The 15,996-nt window shown below is 48.3% G+C and overlaps 8 protein-coding genes and 1 non-coding gene; 5 read left to right on the top strand and 4 right to left on the bottom strand.

Annotated features, from left to right (window-relative positions):
- Positions 1-429: 429 nt before the first annotated feature.
- CNAG_05544 (hypothetical protein) lies at positions 430-1,350 on the top strand. XM_012198449.1 has 2 exons: positions 430-803; positions 864-1,350. The coding sequence occupies exons 1-2, from the start codon at positions 606-608 to the stop codon at positions 1,182-1,184; spliced, it is 519 nt and encodes a 172-aa protein (XP_012053839.1). The 5' UTR covers positions 430-605; the 3' UTR covers positions 1,185-1,350.
- CNAG_05545 (bis(5'-adenosyl)-triphosphatase) lies at positions 1,203-2,238 on the bottom strand. XM_012198257.1 has 4 exons: positions 2,046-2,238; positions 1,922-1,981; positions 1,718-1,863; positions 1,203-1,658 (listed from the first exon to the last, which is right to left on the bottom strand). The coding sequence occupies exons 1-4, from the start codon at positions 2,089-2,091 to the stop codon at positions 1,350-1,352; spliced, it is 561 nt and encodes a 186-aa protein (XP_012053647.1). The 5' UTR covers positions 2,092-2,238; the 3' UTR covers positions 1,203-1,349.
- On the top strand, positions 2,016-4,617 carry CNAG_05546 (hypothetical protein). The gene is made up of 7 exons (XM_012198450.1): positions 2,016-2,387; positions 2,454-2,521; positions 2,585-2,669; positions 2,720-2,783; positions 2,836-3,111; positions 3,170-3,258; positions 3,314-4,617. The coding sequence occupies exons 1-7, from the start codon at positions 2,359-2,361 to the stop codon at positions 3,411-3,413; spliced, it is 711 nt and encodes a 236-aa protein (XP_012053840.1). The 5' UTR covers positions 2,016-2,358; the 3' UTR covers positions 3,414-4,617.
- CNAG_05547 (hypothetical protein) lies at positions 3,421-5,187 on the bottom strand. Its single transcript, XM_012198451.1, has one exon. It carries the CDS (start codon positions 5,033-5,035, stop codon positions 3,512-3,514), a length of 1,524 nt encoding a protein of 507 aa, XP_012053841.1. The 5' UTR covers positions 5,036-5,187; the 3' UTR covers positions 3,421-3,511.
- CNAG_05548 (hypothetical protein) lies at positions 4,634-6,247 on the top strand. The gene is made up of 5 exons (XM_012198258.1): positions 4,634-5,069; positions 5,142-5,581; positions 5,631-5,688; positions 5,744-5,868; positions 5,935-6,247. Exons 2-5 carry the CDS (start codon positions 5,420-5,422, stop codon positions 6,037-6,039), a joined length of 450 nt encoding a protein of 149 aa, XP_012053648.1. The 5' UTR covers positions 4,634-5,069; positions 5,142-5,419; the 3' UTR covers positions 6,040-6,247.
- Positions 6,248-6,332: 85 nt separating this feature from the next.
- CNAG_05549 (CMGC/CDK protein kinase) lies at positions 6,333-10,255 on the top strand. XM_012198259.1 has 8 exons: positions 6,333-6,407; positions 6,469-6,542; positions 6,601-7,966; positions 8,018-8,099; positions 8,160-8,250; positions 8,308-8,920; positions 8,985-9,107; positions 9,169-10,255. The coding sequence occupies exons 3-8, from the start codon at positions 6,630-6,632 to the stop codon at positions 9,980-9,982; spliced, it is 3,060 nt and encodes a 1,019-aa protein (XP_012053649.1). The 5' UTR covers positions 6,333-6,407; positions 6,469-6,542; positions 6,601-6,629; the 3' UTR covers positions 9,983-10,255.
- CNAG_13192 lies at positions 8,462-10,566 on the bottom strand. Its single transcript, XR_001046478.1, has one exon. It is a non-coding gene; the product is annotated as a hypothetical RNA (non-coding RNA).
- Positions 10,567-10,778: 212 nt separating this feature from the next.
- CNAG_05550 (hypothetical protein) lies at positions 10,779-12,963 on the top strand. XM_012198260.1 has 5 exons: positions 10,779-11,541; positions 11,594-11,694; positions 11,743-11,867; positions 11,918-12,555; positions 12,611-12,963. The coding sequence occupies exons 1-5, from the start codon at positions 11,036-11,038 to the stop codon at positions 12,642-12,644; spliced, it is 1,404 nt and encodes a 467-aa protein (XP_012053650.1). The 5' UTR covers positions 10,779-11,035; the 3' UTR covers positions 12,645-12,963.
- Positions 12,881-15,996, bottom strand: part of CNAG_05551 (hypothetical protein) — a 3,525-nt gene continuing 409 nt past the window's right edge. The window contains exons 1-9 of the mRNA XM_012198261.1: positions 15,978-15,996; positions 15,483-15,915; positions 15,374-15,435; positions 15,230-15,325; positions 14,092-15,177; positions 13,866-14,042; positions 13,598-13,812; positions 13,429-13,542; positions 12,881-13,377 (exon numbers count right to left, since the gene is read on the bottom strand). The exon at positions 15,978-15,996 is cut by the window's right edge and continues 409 nt beyond it. Coding sequence (XP_012053651.1) covers positions 12,960-13,377; positions 13,429-13,542; positions 13,598-13,812; positions 13,866-14,042; positions 14,092-15,177; positions 15,230-15,325; positions 15,374-15,435; positions 15,483-15,915; positions 15,978-15,996 — 2,620 coding nt within the window. The 3' untranslated portion in view covers positions 12,881-12,959.

Genomic DNA, 15,996 nt, shown 5'->3' on the forward strand with positions numbered 1-15,996 from the left:
ACTGAATATAGTTGGTTGATATCGAAGGGAACATAGCACAAGGGCGAAGGATATGTTGCGTTAGCGGGATGACCGGGCGTGAAGGACATGGTTGAGGCAGTGATTTGAATGAGTGGATGATTGCATGCTAATAGAATGAACAAAAAGGAAACACCAAGTTAGACTTTAGACTTAGACTTAGATGGTGGTGCTTTGGCCTTTGTATTGCTAATGGGCCGTTCGGTATGGGAATGGAGCATTACGTAATGTACGGTAAGAGCCGGGAGGAGGAGAGTTGTACTCATAATAATGTCACCAAATTACTGACGACCGAACGCTCGGAATTATAACCGAACCCTCGGTGATTTCTCTACGGGTTTGTACGTAATAACGTATTATTATGATGCACTTCCGTCGGTGACTGGTGCTCCACCACTGACTGTGCCGAACGGAGGATCAACGATTACATGAATGTCCGGCGGTATCATCTCTAAATGTAATCCGCCGCAGTCGTAAGCATTATAATTTTGGTCCGAAAAAAGGTATATAACAAAGCCCTCAGAACATCCTCACCACTCTATAAGCAACGATTAATCATTAGAACAACAATACCCACAATATTCAAGATGCCTGGTTTCTTCTCGCTCCCGCCTCCTAGTGTCACCCTCGCTCTGGGCGGACTCACCACTTCCTATGTTTTCTTCAGCAGTGTGACGGACATGAACCGGGGTATTATCCCACTACTTAACGACCGCTTTGGTGCTGTCGATATTGACGAAAAGAAGAAGATCGAGATGTGGTCTATCTACTTTAAGAGAGCTTCTGTAGGCCATCCGCCCGCTCTGTCACAATCCGAAGAAGTCGCTGATCGTAGTTGGTGCCAGACTGGTCTCGTCGGCGGCTCAGTCCTCTCTGCTCTCTTGAACTTCACTACGGCATACATCCATCCATCACCTCTCACTCGCCGTATTACTTTCATTTCCGCAGTGACTTCACTCCTTATCGTACCCATCACCTTTGCCTCGGGTATTTTGCCCATCAATAACCGACTCTTTGAGATAGCGAAGGGGGCGGAAACCACGAGGGACGACGAAGTGAAGAGCCTTGTGAAAACATGGGGGGAGAAGCATCTTTTGAGGATGCCTGCCTACACTGCTGCTTGGGTACTGAGCTTCTTTGCACTCGTTTACGACGGCAGGATTTAAGTAACAGTGTAGTAACTCGTTAATTTGTACCATGTCCGTCTGTATGGCTGTATATTATTGAAACTAAATAATAACAACTTCATCCAAATAACAAGTCTAATTGAAATTGTGTATGTTGGCTTTTGCAGTTGGGGAAGAACTGTTCTTCAACTTCGAAACTACAAACTATTGGTGCTGCTTAAAGTAACTAGCCAACCAGTTGGCTTCTGACTCCATCTCCTCCATACTCCTAGGCTTTCTATCTTCATCCTTTGGGACTTCCCATCTCCCCAGTTGAGCCTTGGTTTGACCATCGTGCTCAGCCTTGCCATTCGCAGCTGGTACATCGGAATTTTTCAAATCACCATGGAGCTGTTTCTCAGACTGCTCTAGAAGTGGGTATATTCGATCATTCTTTCCGTCATAATCTGTCGGATTACGGGGGATTAAGTGAATGTGCACGTGTGGCACCGACTGTCCAGCAGCGACGCCGTCCTGAGAAATACGTGATCGAGATGAGTACTTTGAACCCTGCCTCCTTCGCTGTAACCAACCTGCAAAGAAACTGTCATGGCCCGTGCTTTGTAGACATCTTCAAGGACCTTGCCAACATGCTGGACGGAAAGAAAGAGATCTGATACTTCATTGGCTTCCAGATCAGCGAGCCTTGGGACAACACGTTTGGGCACGATTAGTACATCTATTCATAGCGTTAGAACGGAGGCTTCTGCGCTCTCTAACGATATAGATCCACTTGCGGCCTGGTAAAAGAGGTTTGAGGTTGACAATCCCAATGGAAAGGGCAGAGCGGTAAAAGACTGTCGATGGGGAATTCCCTTGCTGTTAGTATAACGCCTTTTATATGAGGCTAGGGAAGCGAACCTTGGCGGGACACGTCAAAAGCAGCGAACAGTTGCTTTTGGGACATCTTCCAGGTCCTATGGGAATTCAAGATGGGAGAAGAGACAGAGGATAAAGATCAGTTATTTGGAAGTGGCGATCATACACAAAAATGAAATATGAAATGCTCCAGAGTCGGTATTGAACGTCGAGTACCCAGTCACTGCGATTTGCGAGGATCTCCCGGCGCGAATCTTTCGCCCTTCTTCGTGTTCGTTATAGCGGTTACATTCATCATCTACATACAACATCTCTACATCGCAGTGTTGCTTTTGCCAAGGCTTCTTCTTCAACAATGCGCATACCCGGAATCTTGCCATTCTTGTGAGCCTAATATCTCCAAACCCGTCAAATCTGTCAAATTCTTTGCTCACAGTTGCTGCTCTTCAGGTCGCTTCTTCCCTTCATCTATGCGGCAACCATCTCTGGCAACATTGCTTTCAATAGTTTGCTGCCGTGTATGTTAACGAGTACAGATACCGCCATTTGTTCGCTGACCTTATTTATTGCGCAAATTGTAGTGCACTCCCTGCCTCCTACAAGCCAAATCTCATTGGATTATGGGTTGACAAAAGTGTGGGTCAAGCAGGATGGATCATTCACATTGTAAGTTGTTTTCAGCATTTTTGGGTATTCACTGCTCACTGATCTTCTAGTTATAATGTACCCGAGGGTGCCCATCAACTTGAACCTCTCATTCCTGGCTACATATTTCACCCCGCAAGTCATCTGTACCACCCATCTTATCGTCCTTGAACTAATAATAGTGTAGTTACTGGTTACTGTGAAACCAACCGTCTCTTCCCAATCCAATTCCGCCAGAGGCTCGGCGGAGGACCAACTGCATGTGCAGATCTTGAACCCTGCTCGTCAGCCTCTCCCGGTATCTTCGGTATCACTCCCTTACCTTCTGGTGCTTGAACCTGTCGCGAAGGAGAATTATTTCATCCCCAAAAGCGGGCTGAATATGTTGGGGCTGTTGAAGAGCCCGATGGTTCTTATGATGCTGTTCAGTGGAATAATGATGTGGGGAATGCCCAAGTTACTCGTAAGCTGATCAACCAGCATGAAATATAGGACGACGCTAAAGTATGGAGGACTTTCAGGCAAATATGGATGATCCAGAGCTCTCGAAAGAGATGGCAGAGACCAGACAGAAGATGCAGGGGTTTCAGAATGGAGATTGGACCGGAGCGTAAGTAGAAATCAGTATACTTCGCTGTCAGGTCATTGCTGAAAACGCTATATAGGTTGTCCAACATGCTTGCAGGTACTGCGGAGGACAAGTCTGCCCCAGTGCAGTCCGGTGGTGGGTCTGCCAAGGCAGGAGGTAAGAAGCGCAGAAAGTAGAGATTAGCTCAGAGCATAAAATGGTGATCATAGTTTGTATGAAAGTATATACTGCATAGGAACTAGAAAACGAGCTAATAGTACAAACAAACTGATAATCACCAGGGCTGAGCTACGAAACCAAAACCTTCCCCTGCGCCGGCCCACCAGACAGAGACCCCATCATCACTACTCTCTTCCCTTTGTTCGCTATGCATACTGACTATACTCGAGCTGACATCGCCCCACTCCTCATTCCCTGCATAGACAGAATCAACATCTGTGTCCGCTTCTGATGGAGGAATGGACCACCCTTCCGAAGAGCCATCCATAGAGTCATCCATATGAGAAAGAAGTGATGACAGAGAAAGAGTTGATTGGGTGGAAGGGGTGCTGTTGAATGAAGAAACCTCGTTAGGCGGCGGACGTATGAGAGGGGAGTCGGTTGAATTGACGAGAGACACGTCGAGTGTCGGGTAAATAAGTGATTCTTGATCGTGCTCATTCTTCTCTTCACATCCATCCCATCTCTCCATCATTGCTCTTCTCTCACCCTGTGTCAACTCCATGACCTTATCCTCCTCATCCCACAACGCCCACCACACGCCCTCTTCGTTTTCTCTCAAGCTTCCCCCCAACAACGCCTTCACGTTCTCTGATGACCTTTGTTCAAAGATCAACCTCAAGATATCTGGGCGACCCTCTGCATCCCTCACGACTTCTGCCAGAACATTGGGACCACCAGGATGAAACTCCATCACACCCAGTCCGTCAAGTTTTGTCAAGAGGGGGATGACTCTGGTTGAGGAGTGTAAAGAGAAGGCGGAGTGAATTGGCAAGAGGCCCGCAGTAAGGCGGGCAAGGATGTGAACTCCGATGGACGTCTCGGGATACGTCAGTGAAGAAGTCGGGTTAAGCAAGGCTTCAAGAGAGGGAGAAAGAGGAATAGCCAGCGTAGCAGACTTGCCGGGTGTCACAAGCTGTTCAGGAAGAGGGGGAAGGTCGACCTTGACCTCGTCAAGCTGAGATGCAGCGACAAGAGGGAAATAGTGGTGCAAGTCGGAAATGAAAGAAGAGTCGATGGACTTGCAGACCTTTCGCCTAGTACGTCTCATCTTGTGCGCGTATGGAGAGTATCGGCTGGCACGAGGAAGAGGCTTCTTGCCAGAGTACTCATCGTCGACAAGATTTGCAAATGCGCGAAGGGCGATAGGGACATTGCCGGGAATCCCGCCAGCTGCTGGAGCAGACGCAAACCCACGGGCGGATCCAAGCCCAACATTGGAGGGGATAGATCGACCGTGGCCCCACTGAGGACGCTTGGATGCCTGCAATGCCCGACCTACGGCACCTAGATGTCTTTGGGAAGTTTTTGAGGAGGAACCAGCAGCAGACGAGGTGGCAAATCTTACACCTGCCCTGATAGTCGTAGACTGGTGAAGCTGATGAGCCGGGGTGGAAAGACTAGGGAACGTCTGGTGTGCAAGCTGATGGACAGCGTTTCGTGCGCGCCCAAGGGTGTTGATAGTACGTTTTGGCGCTGTACGGGACATGACAGTGGCAGGCTGCTGAATATATTTTGCTACACCACGTATCTGCCGTATGAAGGTGGTGAGCGAGGTGGAAGTGAAGAGGGGCGGCATGATGAATAGCCCCTCTTGCGGGTGGTGTTATACTGTGAGTGAGAGTTTGCGGATGAAAGCTCGGCTCGTCAGAGCTGATTGGTGAATGAAAATGTTGAACACCAAGTGATTTCTGAAGGAAGTTATAGGTGACTCCTCGCTGCCGAGTGGCGAATCACCATCACTGCCGACCATCAAGACGCGAATCGCTGCGGCACTTCGGCAGTCGGCAACACCCATCACATCCCAATCACCGGGCATCGCCGTTTCCAAGACGGCTGAAAGAGATCCCGTCGGGCCGGTGGAAGATTCGCCCATACCTTCTTACTCTCCCTATAACCCCAACATAAACTAGTATGAAGGGGCGGACTATTGCTCTGCCAAATGCATATTTGAACACGACTTATGTTTAAAACGTCATCCCTTTCCGCCTTTTCACCAAGAATATTCACCAGAGTTATGAGCACCACCCCGCTACCAATGCCTCAGCTTCCGAGAACAGATGAAGGGAAAAGGATATGTCAGATCGTTAGAGTCAAACCAGAGAGGTTGGAAGAATATAAAAAGGTGAGAATTATGATGTAAATTATGATGGTATCCTCGCTCATGCGAGCAGGTTCATGCTCAAGTTTGGCCAGAGGTACTCGGAGCACTGAGGAAAGCCCACGTTGTCGGTAGGTCTTTTCTAGTTGCAGTCTGAATGACTTTGAAAGCTAACAAGGAACACAGACTATTCCATCCATTATTTTGCCCCCCACAACCTCCTTATAGCCCATATGCGTTACATTGGTAGCGACTTCCAGAAAGATATGGACGGCATCAAGGAAAATGAAGCGACGAAGAAATGGTGGCAGGTGAGTTTCACCCTCCCAAACATTATTTTGCCACATGAACTGACTGTCGAGCAACCTTCATGACAGTTGACTGATGGAATGCAAGAAAGCTTTGTTCCGGGGGCAACAGGGTCGGAAAGCGGGCCTGGATGGTGGGTGGAAGCAGAGGAAGTCTTTAGATTGGAGGGTTGAGAAAGAAGATGAAAGTATATTGAGTGGTGCTGTAAATGCTTTACAGATGTCCCGAAAGATAAACGTCTCTTGAATGAGGCTTTATTCGGTCCCTCTGTACTGCCAATATATGGATTGTCAATGCATGCTAAAAGATTGGTGGAATCATACAGAGTCGGATATACCAGTAAGAGTACAGTCGTGGTGATATCGTTCCCACGGTGTCAAGACCTCCTGCGCCTGACGGATGATTTCCGCGCGCCTTCTGGTCTCTCCATGGAACTGTGCTTGTTGACGGAATTAATCCATCATCTCAAAAACCTACTTTTTACTGCATAGAGAGGTGGAGTGTCTCTCGAGCCTTAACCCGCCTGCCGCTATACACTTCGGTCAGTCTTCAATGCCTCGCGTCGGGCAATCTCCACTTGGCTAATACTCTTTGACATGTAGGGCTTTGCTCGCCTCTATATTCCCGGTCTTTCCGCCTAGGTCTTTGAGTCACCCACAGACACCTCCTAAATTCTGTGAGGCATATTCAATGTGTCCTTACCATTCTATCTGACTCATTCAATGTTCGTGTAGTCCCTTAACCATTGCGGACTTACCCAGTTATGCGCTTCTCATCCCGGGATGAAGAGCCTGAAGACGGCGAGGTTGTAGAAGATGACGCTGTCTGGAAAAACCCTTTGGCGACAACTAAATATTTGAAGAGCGCTCCTTCTGCCTCGTCCTCTCAGAAAGCATCCAGTTATAAGAAATCCAGGCCATCGTTCATTCCTTCGATCGATGCGGCAGATGACGATGGACATCGCCCCCGACGTCCTCCACCTCCATCACTTTCTTCTCCTTACCAGCAATCACGTCGCCGTTCCTCGTCTCACAGCAGAAAACCCACTTCGTACGAAGATGAAGAGCGGGGCTCGGGGATGCAGTACTTCTTGCCAAAAAATCCTCATTCAACAGAGACGCGAGAACCAGAGCAGCGAAGAGAAGATAAATATGCAAAGGAACCACGGTCTCCTCATCGCCGTGAAGGATACTACTCTTCGAGAAAGGGGGACGGACGGGATTATCCTCCCCAGCTTGACCGTGAGCGCTATGGATCAGTAAGGCGGCTTGAACCAGGAAGTGATGGTGGATACGGAGACCGAAATCGAGATAGAGATCTGGATAGAGGCGGATATAGAGACAGGGACGATCGTCGTTCATATGGTCGATCTTCAGATTCTTCAACTTGGGGAAGGCTTCCACGTGAAGAGTATAGGAGGCTGGAAGAGTTTCCTCGCCATCCTACTGGAGGAAGGTACCGAGAAGATTCGCGCGAAAGATACCCAGTGGATAGGGACACTGATCAACGCCGATCATGCTCGCCTGTTCGCATACGTTCACCTGAACGATTTAGCGACCGGCCCTTGACGCCTGTGATAGATAATGGTCGCACCTTGTCACCAGACCATGGCACTAAGAACATGGCATCCTCACGAACCCATCGTTCAAGTCCCAGCCATTCATCTAATCATGGAGATCACAACGGCGAAAAAGGAGGCGCTCCCATAAAACTCAACCGTAACAGACATCGCCCTTCCTTACCTTTAAAACCTATTTCTACATCACCACCTCGATCACCTTCTGCCCCTCCACCACCTCCACCTCCTGATCCGCCAACACTTCCACCTTCTCCCACCGAACCCCCACCTCCAATGCCAGGAAAACTTTCCCTGGAACAAACAGTTCCCCATGCGCCGAACCCTCGTGCTCAGATGGCAACTCGGCCTCCATCACCAAAACGGGAAGAAGGAGAGATAAGGCAGGAAACAGAATCCGTAATTTTCAAATTCAAGTTATGGACTGCAGAGGAGGAGTTGAAGGCATTGGGCAAGAATTTTGGAGGATCGTCGACTTTGATAAGATACAATATGGGAACTAAGCTTGGTGAAGGGACCTTTGGGTGAGTTGGAGTTCTCGTAGCAAAGAAGCCGTATCACTGATGATGGGATAGTGTTGTAACGAAGGCTGTTGAGAATGATACAAAAAGATCAGTTGCGCTGAAAAAAATCACACAACATAATTTCCGTGATGGAGTGAGTTTTACTGTTAATGCTGTTAGGCAAAACGACGAGTTGGCTGACACGATTGTTTAGGCTCATATTACTACACTACGTGAAATCAAGATTTTGAAGAGCCTGCAACATCCAAACGTTGTTCCGCTTTTAAATATGGTCATATCACGACGTGTGTCCCATTAACATGCCTGATTCAGATCGATTGTAAAGCTCACCAAACCAGCAGATGACAATCATTCTGAAAACACCTTCATTAAAAACGAGGTTTTCATGGTCTTCCCGTACATGGACCACGATTTGTGCGGTTTGCTTAGCAACAACGACTTCAAGGTGAACCATTCAGGAGCAAAGTGTATCATGAAACAGCTTCTCGACGGGATGGCATATATCCACTCCAACAACATTATTCATCGAGATATCAAAACGGCCAATATCCTTGTTGATAAACACGGTCAAATCATGATTGCCGATTTTGGTCTCGCGCGTCCATGGACGGACAACAAGAAGATGCCACCTCATCTGGCGACCGAATATACTAACATGGTAGTCACGCGATGGTACCGTGCGCCCGAACTTCTTTTGGGATGCTGCAACTACGGTCCAGCGGTGGACATTTGGTCAATCGGCTGTGTGTTGGGAGAAATGTACCTGCGCAGACCGATTTTACCAGGTGGCGGGGATAGGGAACAGTTGAGCATGATCTTTGCCAAATGCGGCCCTTTGAACGAAGAGACCTGGTCGGGGTGGCAGGATTTACCTGGTTTCCCAGAGGCGCATGGTTTCGCGTGGGATAAGACGCCGCGAGATACGAGTATTTTGGAGGAGAGCAAATCCTGGCAGTAAGTGATTTTATGAACAAAGAGACTGCCCTGATTCCAAATGCTAATTTCTCTCTTTTCTCAGTATGGACCGTGGTGGAGCAGATCTGTTGGTCAAGCTATTATCCCTCGATCCGAGCAAGCGGCCAACGGCGAGCGAGGCTCTTGATCATCCTTGGTTCTGGGTCTCTCCCAAGCCGGCAGAAACGTGAGTCCCAATCACATGGCCCTCAAGTATTTGAGAACGAAAATTCTGATATGATGTGCAGCATCAACCTTGATTTTGCGGCTTCACACGAAATGTCAGCTTGGCATAAACAACCCGCCGCTGCTCCAGTTCAACCACCACCGCAGAAGGCTTATCAAACTCAACAAGCGTACCAATCTCAGCAAGCGCACCACGCTCAACAAATCTACCAGCCTCAACAGCCATATGTTGCTTATCAGTCTGGCTATGGTAACCAGCAGCGCGGCCATGGTCAAGGTTATCAACAACAAAGCGCAAACGCCACCAGGCACAATCCTGCAATGAATCCTTACGCGTCTTCGCAAGTGGCGAATGCGCAGGGATACAATCCGCAACCGTACATGCAAGCACAGGGATTATCTAATATGCCACCCGGTGCAGACGCTTATGGTGGGGTAAACCCATACGGTGCCTCCGTTGCATACAATAATGTCCCTCTCCCTCCTTCCAATATGGCATATAACGGGCAATCATCATTCAACGGAAGAGGCGGTTTAACAGGCGGCGGGGGTCAACAGTATTCTCTTTCACACCAACCATATCTTCCACCAGGCCCCCCATCAATGATGCACACCAATGTCAATCGCCCTTCTCGACCACCGCCTCCCACCAATAGTGGAGGGCGGCCTTTAGCAGCAGCGCCTTTCCCGCTGGCAGGAGGAGGAGGAGGAGGAATGAAAACTTTTGCGCCGCCGCCACCTTTCAGCCTGGCAGGCGGAGGTGGCGGTAGAGGAGGTATGCCACCCACGATGAAGAGACCTCCTTCCGACAGTCGAAGGGATCTTGGAGGGGATCATAAAAGGCAAAGAACAGAGGCGCCATTACCTTATGATTGATGGAATCGCCGAGTAGGACCGCAGAATTGAAATCATCTAGCATAAAGTAAAAGCATTATTGTTGCATTTTTTGTGTATTGTTTGGATACGTATCATATAGCACGACGTTATTTTTTCTCTGTTGGCAAGCATTTTGAATGCAGCTTGTATGGTAGAAATGTAGAATTGAGTTTTTGTTCCAGACCCAGACTGCCGGATTAAATATACGTATATACGTATATGCGACGATGGCGATCGAGAAATATACAGACGTGTGAATTCAGAGGGGCTACCTTCGAAAACTGTTCGGGGCCCAGGCCGGATGCCGTGCTTCCATGATGCCTTCCCGCTCCTGCTGCCTGGGTTGGTTCCTGTTCCAGTGCACTGGATGAATTTTGAAGTGCGCTTCCATGGTGCAGATGTGCTGGGAGAGGGAAACGAACGGAGAGCTGTGGCATATTATATGTAGTTTGGTCGTTCGCAGGAGGAGAAAGAGTGTGGAAAGTAGAAGTCGTCAATCATGTTATTAGTGGAGCAATGCCAAGCAAGTCAAGCTAAGAAAAGGGCAATGCCGGAATGCGAGCAGAGGATAAAAGCAAACAAACAAAATTTAGGACTGTTTTATATGTACATTTTCAACGTCTTCTGCACAAAATCGCAATTCTACACAACATACGTCTCGCTATACGTCTATCGCGCTTGAACGAACCCAGCGACTGCGGAATTTGAAACAGCCATGGCAGAAAGTGAGTCTTTGTTGTGGACGAATCATGTTGCGTGTTTGGGTATGTCTAGGTCAGGGCAGGTCGTTGTAGTTGCCTGATATATGACATATACCATATGAAATTCCCCGCTCCTATACCCGAAGCGAGCCAGTTTCAGAACGCCGGCCAGTGCGGTCAGCTCGGCGAAAGAACTGAGAAAAGCCTGCCGAAAGGAAAAAGGAGCCAAAGCAGGCAACGCCGAATCGTGCACTGCAAAACAACGTAAACAACGTCCGAATCCTTATCACTCCCTCGTTTCATTCCTCTTTCCATTTTCCATTCTTTTTTCTTTTCCTGTACACCGCTGACAATGGCCGATCTCTCTCGCTCCTCCTCAAATTCACGTGCCACCACCTCGGCTGTAGCCTCTATCGCCCCTACAACATCTGCCACGCCTACCACGGCGCCGGTAACCTCATCAGATGCAGCGTCCAGCACTGTTGAGACCTCATCAGACACCACGACCTCAACCATATCTGAAACCGACTCCGTCTCCTCCACTACTTCTTCATCTGTCACATCTAGCACCGAATCGAGCACTACTAGTTCAACTGTAGCAGATTCCAGCACATCCTCGACTACTATTGTGGAATCATCAACCTCCACTTCGTCCTCTGTGGTGACATCAGATACATCTTCCAGTCAAACGGCCGAGCCTAGCTCATCCACATCAACCAGTCCCTCATCATCAATCGAGCCCTCTACAAGTGCCGAGCCTATCCCAAGCACTGTAACAAGCACAGGTCCGACTTCAAGTGCTTCTTCGTCTAGCGATGCGACGTCGTCTGCCACTTCAGAGCATTTTACCAGTATTGTGTAAGTGAAGAAGCCCACACTTGTCAGACTTCATGCTCATTTTATGGTACAGCGTTGTCACTGTGACAGATTCAAACGGGTCAATGCGTGTAACTTCGTCGGCGATCGCGACAGGCGCAGCAACGGACTCCGAGAAGTCAGATGGTGGTACCAGTGAGTGGAATCTTTGCCGATTGAGACCCCAAATCTGACATGCTGCAGACATCGGTGCCATCGTCGGTGGTGTGGTCGGTGGTGTTGCTGGTCTCGCTATTATTCTTGCTTTACTGTGGTTCTTCTGCATCAAACGCAGAAGAAACAACGAAGAAGCATTCGATGAAAAGACTGTGAGTTAGGCTTTACGACATTTTCTCGACTATTTCTGACTTGTGTACAGTTTGACCCTTCACGAGTTGCTCGCCACTCTGTCAACGATCCCATGGACCTCTTGTCACCCTCCGTCGCGGCAGCTGGCGGCGCTGCTGCTTCTGGTAACTCAGCTCCTCGCGTCGATCCTTTCCCCTTCCAAAACCCTTCATCTCCCGAAGACCTACCTTACGACCCTTACTCTCATGCTCCCATGCGCATGCCTGACGCCCGCGATTACATGGATGGTGCCTATGATCCATATGGTGGGATGGAAGGCGGTTATGGCGTAGCTGCTGCTGCTGGTGCTGCTGGTGCCGGTATTGGTGCCCGTTCTGCCGCTGACCACTACAATCATGGTGAAAGTGCCTACAGCTCTAGCGATTATCCTTCCAGCTCCATGAGCCCCACCCAGTCTTCTTCTGCGGCGTTGGCCAAGCAAAGAGAGGCCGCTGCCGAGCGACGAACCAGTAGGACCAGTAGCGGGTACAATATGCCGACTGGCAGTGGTAACGGTCCCCAAGAAGTGATTGGAAGCCCGGCGGCGTCAGAGAGTGGTGGAAGGAGGGAGAGTGGGATCAGTGAGGGGCGTACATCCGTCTATCAACATACTGATATGGGATCCATGCCTGACGAAGAAGAGGAGCAGCTAGATGAAGTTCCTCCTAAGTGAGTTTTCTTTATTTGTTGTGTGGTTTTTCCAGAGTGCTAACGATTGTAATAGCTATCAGTCCATAGCTGGGCCAACTGATCGATAAGCACAGTATTGGTGTATTTGTCCGGCGGTGTTTCCGGCTCTTATCCTTCTCTTATCATTTTATAATCATATTCTCTTTTTGACGTCGATCAGCGGTAATGACTATGTCCTTTTACGTTCTCGGATTATTGCCATATCATGCAACATCTTAGTGTAAATTTATGTTCGGAACTTGTTTTTCCTTGTATACCCATCCGCGTACGTACAATTGGAGCATAGACCAAAAACACTTGGAGATTTGCAACGACAAATGATGATACATACATGACATGTTATCCTTCTATTGTGCAATATACGGTAAATTATAAATATGCAGTTATACTTCATGCCATTCTTCAAGGGCAATACTCAACTCAGCCCAAAGCTCCCCATCGCGTTCCATGCTCAGTTTCTCTATTGCATGTTTTATGACCCGGACGCAGCATTGCAGTTCTCTGTTCGCCTCTTGCAGGTTTGTCTTCCCACTTGAGACTTTTTTGTATTCGACCATGGTTTTTGATGACCCTTTAATCATCTTCTCCATCTCTTCGTCTGATGACAAATCCCTTTGTGGCCGACGCACTCTGCGTCTCCGTTTGGTCACAAATTGGGGAGTCTTCTCGGGTGTCGACTGGGCTTTGAACGAACTGAGACTATCTGATAGTGTACAAGTCATATCAAGAATGCCAAAGATTGCTTCCAATAGGTCTGAGGGGGCCGGATTAAGGAAACAGTAATCCCTGATCTTTCTAGTGCTAAAATGTCTGTTCAGTCCAAAGTACCGCGGGGATATAGGAGGCACATACTGCTCTAGTTCCAGAGTGATCATCGATCCTAAAGAGGTCAACTCTTCCAACTTGTTTCTAAATGATGCTGTTTGGGTCTCGATGACTCTTCCAGTCAACCAACTGTAGACCACGCTGTGACAATAATACATCAGATCGCTGCATTACACAACCCATCGGATGCACTCACTCGAGTAACCACAAAAGCTTTCCTCTCATGCACCACAAGCTCCTCAATTCTCGCCTTTGATCATTTGGCAAAGAAAGTATCATCATCTCTTTGTCCGTTCGTTTTGTCTCTGCAAGGATCCATCTGCCCATCGATAGTTGCAATACGAATGTGAAAACCTCCGCCCTTATCGCAATTGAAGTTTCCGTGAAGATCTGGGACAGAGGAAAAGGGACCTATGTCTTTCCTTCAGCTTTTGAGTCCGTTGTGCCGCATGGTCGCTACATACCAGGTAATCAGCACGAATGGCTCCTAAAGCTCGAGGACCAAGGTACACTCCTTGTAGTCTTGTTGTCCTGATCCGTAAAGCGTTGGGATTCATCCAGAAAGCTTGTCGTACCTCAGTCACGGTCCGAATGGAACTTGTCAAGAGTTGAAAATCAGACCAAGGTCCACCTTTGACGATCTGATAAAGGGTGGTCAGGTTTAAATATTTAGAGGGACGGCAAACTTGCCTTTTTAAACAGTCCTTCTGTCCACTCATGGATTACCTCAAATCCCCGTAGCAGCATTGTTCCTTCGATTGCTTCCAGGTGCTGCATTAATGCGCATTCTTCGTCAAGCACTCGTCGAAGATGGAACTGAACCAGCTGACATAATGGCTGTAAATAACCTACAACCTTCTCTACGATGTCCGTTTCACCCAGCAGGAACGGAAATGTGAATCCGTCCATCGGTCCCGTTAGAACGTCAACTAACGGGGACCATTCTTTTACGATCTCGGTGTTGACGCTCCCCAACAGACTTCTTAGTAAGCCTTGTGCTTTTCCCGCTTCCATGATCATAGTTCCTATTTCATCCCCCATCCACATAGGCCATCCTTCATCTCTGACAACGAATCCGCAATCCCAAAAGTCCTCATCTGCCCATGAAACATCCTTATCACGCTTGATGAAAAATTCTCTGTCAAGTTCTCGCTCCCCATCATCTAGTGAATGGGAGGAGAATGCCAGTTGCTCGGGATCGGTTAGGGAAAGCGGTACTGGCATTCCTTGCTGGAGCCAAATGCCCAGCATGTGCCACATGGGCTCCGCCGATCGATAAAAAAGTTTGAATAGGGACGAGGTGATATGAGAAGTGCTTCCTGTTTGACGAGTATTGACAACCGCCGAATAGATGAGATTCAAAAGAAGGGTGGGAGAATGGGCGTACGGTACAAACTCTGACAGATATCGTAGTATTGGAGCGTGAACCTGCTCTAATTCATGAATGAGGAGAAGAGGAGTTGTAGAAGCTGGTACACCTGGGACAGAGGACGAAAATTGACCATGTCGGGACCCCAGTGTGAAACTCGCTTCAAGATTGGATAGCCAGGTATCATGTAGTTCTAATACTTCGCGTATAGCTTCGCCAAACGCCTGTACCGTCTTGGTGGTAACTTGAGTTTGTCTGGCTAAGTCCGCAGGCACTGGAGGCTGGAAGGTTTTTTGGACAAAGAGTCGGAGCTTTGATGCTTGGCTGGCATGCGAGCGAAAAGTCATTAGAATGTCTTCAAGAGCGCCTGGAGAAAATGTTTTAACATGAGGATGATCAGATATGATCTGTGAATTGTTAGTGTCATGGTCGAGCAGCTCTAACTCCTTCAAAGCCTACCTGACAGTCCGCCCTCTCATCAAAGGTGAACAAGATACCGGGCCGCCCAGAGAGAGCGAAAATCAATTCTCTTTGAAGTTGACTAGCGCTTATGGCCTGTTGTCATCAGATACGCCAAAACATTCTTTGAGTGGAACCGCTTACCTTGCTGTTGTTTGAAAACGATGCTGGAAAGAAGTTCTTAGCCATGGCAGCAACACTTGTGTCTGTTATGAATGTCAGCTGGAACCTTCAGAGGCGGTAATGAGCTCACTTGTGGTCAGTTCTTTCCAACTATACAAGCCTTTTCGCATGGTCTCGACTTCTTGTTGCTCTTTCCAATAACCATTTTTCAGCTTCTTCGCCAGCTCTTCTACTGCCCTTCCTTTTAACTCTGCCTCCTCTCTCTGTGCCCTTTCTTCCTGTTCCTTGCTTTCCAGCTTCATACGCATGGCGAGATCACCGAGAGTAGCTATTTCATTATCTGATGGGCTTTGAGCGGATAAATCAGACATGACATCCGTATCTGAATCTGTCCAGCCATGTCTGACTTCTTCATCCCATACTTCTCCTGGATCAAAAGGATTTTCTTCCATAATTTGCTGGTAAAGTAGTTGCTCCGGCGTTGGGCCTATCGGTGCGGACCGATGAATATAGTCATAAGCGAAGGCATGCGTTTGATATGTCGGTTTCTCGGCAAGATTCAGCTGAATTGACAGACGCATGGAGGTTAGCCAAACCAGCGACAGACAGCCCGGAGCCAGCTTACCAGGAAATGAACATGCTGG

This window comes from Cryptococcus neoformans, chromosome 14 (assembly GCF_000149245.1).
Source record: "Cryptococcus neoformans var. grubii H99 chromosome 14, complete sequence".
Lineage (NCBI taxonomy): Eukaryota > Fungi > Basidiomycota > Tremellomycetes > Tremellales > Cryptococcaceae > Cryptococcus > Cryptococcus neoformans.

Excerpts from the sequence above, each read along its gene's own strand:
- CNAG_05550 (XM_012198260.1), top strand. The coding sequence starts at position 11,036 with ATGGCCGATCTCTCTCGCTCCTCCTCAAATTCACGTGCCACCACCTCG. Across the intron at positions 11,695-11,742 it reads GAAGTCAGATGGTGGTACCA|ACATCGGTGCCATCGTCGGT; the intron begins GTGAGTGGAATC and ends GACATGCTGCAG. Across the intron at positions 12,556-12,610 it reads CTAGATGAAGTTCCTCCTAA|CTATCAGTCCATAGCTGGGC; the intron begins GTGAGTTTTCTT and ends CGATTGTAATAG.
- CNAG_05548 (XM_012198258.1), top strand. The coding sequence starts at position 5,420 with ATGTTTAAAACGTCATCCCTTTCCGCCTTTTCACCAAGAATATTCACC. Across the intron at positions 5,582-5,630 it reads GGTTGGAAGAATATAAAAAG|GTTCATGCTCAAGTTTGGCC; the intron begins GTGAGAATTATG and ends TCATGCGAGCAG. Across the intron at positions 5,869-5,934 it reads CGACGAAGAAATGGTGGCAG|TTGACTGATGGAATGCAAGA; the intron begins GTGAGTTTCACC and ends CCTTCATGACAG.
- CNAG_05549 (XM_012198259.1), top strand. The coding sequence starts at position 6,630 with ATGCGCTTCTCATCCCGGGATGAAGAGCCTGAAGACGGCGAGGTTGTA. Across the intron at positions 7,967-8,017 it reads CTTGGTGAAGGGACCTTTGG|TGTTGTAACGAAGGCTGTTG; the intron begins GTGAGTTGGAGT and ends ATGATGGGATAG. Across the intron at positions 9,108-9,168 it reads TCTCCCAAGCCGGCAGAAAC|CATCAACCTTGATTTTGCGG; the intron begins GTGAGTCCCAAT and ends TATGATGTGCAG.
- CNAG_05547 (XM_012198451.1), bottom strand. The coding sequence starts at position 5,035 with ATGCCGCCCCTCTTCACTTCCACCTCGCTCACCACCTTCATACGGCAG.
- CNAG_05546 (XM_012198450.1), top strand. The coding sequence starts at position 2,359 with ATGCGCATACCCGGAATCTTGCCATTCTT. Across the intron at positions 2,784-2,835 it reads CTGGCTACATATTTCACCCC|TTACTGGTTACTGTGAAACC; the intron begins GCAAGTCATCTG and ends ATAATAGTGTAG. Across the intron at positions 3,259-3,313 it reads AATGGAGATTGGACCGGAGC|GTTGTCCAACATGCTTGCAG; the intron begins GTAAGTAGAAAT and ends AACGCTATATAG.
- CNAG_05544 (XM_012198449.1), top strand. The coding sequence starts at position 606 with ATGCCTGGTTTCTTCTCGCTCCCGCCTCCTAGTGTCACCCTCGCTCTG. Across the intron at positions 804-863 it reads TCTACTTTAAGAGAGCTTCT|ACTGGTCTCGTCGGCGGCTC; the intron begins GTAGGCCATCCG and ends AGTTGGTGCCAG.
- CNAG_05545 (XM_012198257.1), bottom strand. The coding sequence starts at position 2,091 with ATGTCCCAAAAGCAACTGTTCGCTGCTTTTGACGTGTCCCGCCAAG. Across the intron at positions 1,982-2,045 it reads TTTTGACGTGTCCCGCCAAG|TCTTTTACCGCTCTGCCCTT; the intron begins GTTCGCTTCCCT and ends CCCCATCGACAG. Across the intron at positions 1,864-1,921 it reads CAAACCTCTTTTACCAGGCC|ATGTACTAATCGTGCCCAAA; the intron begins GCAAGTGGATCT and ends CGCTATGAATAG.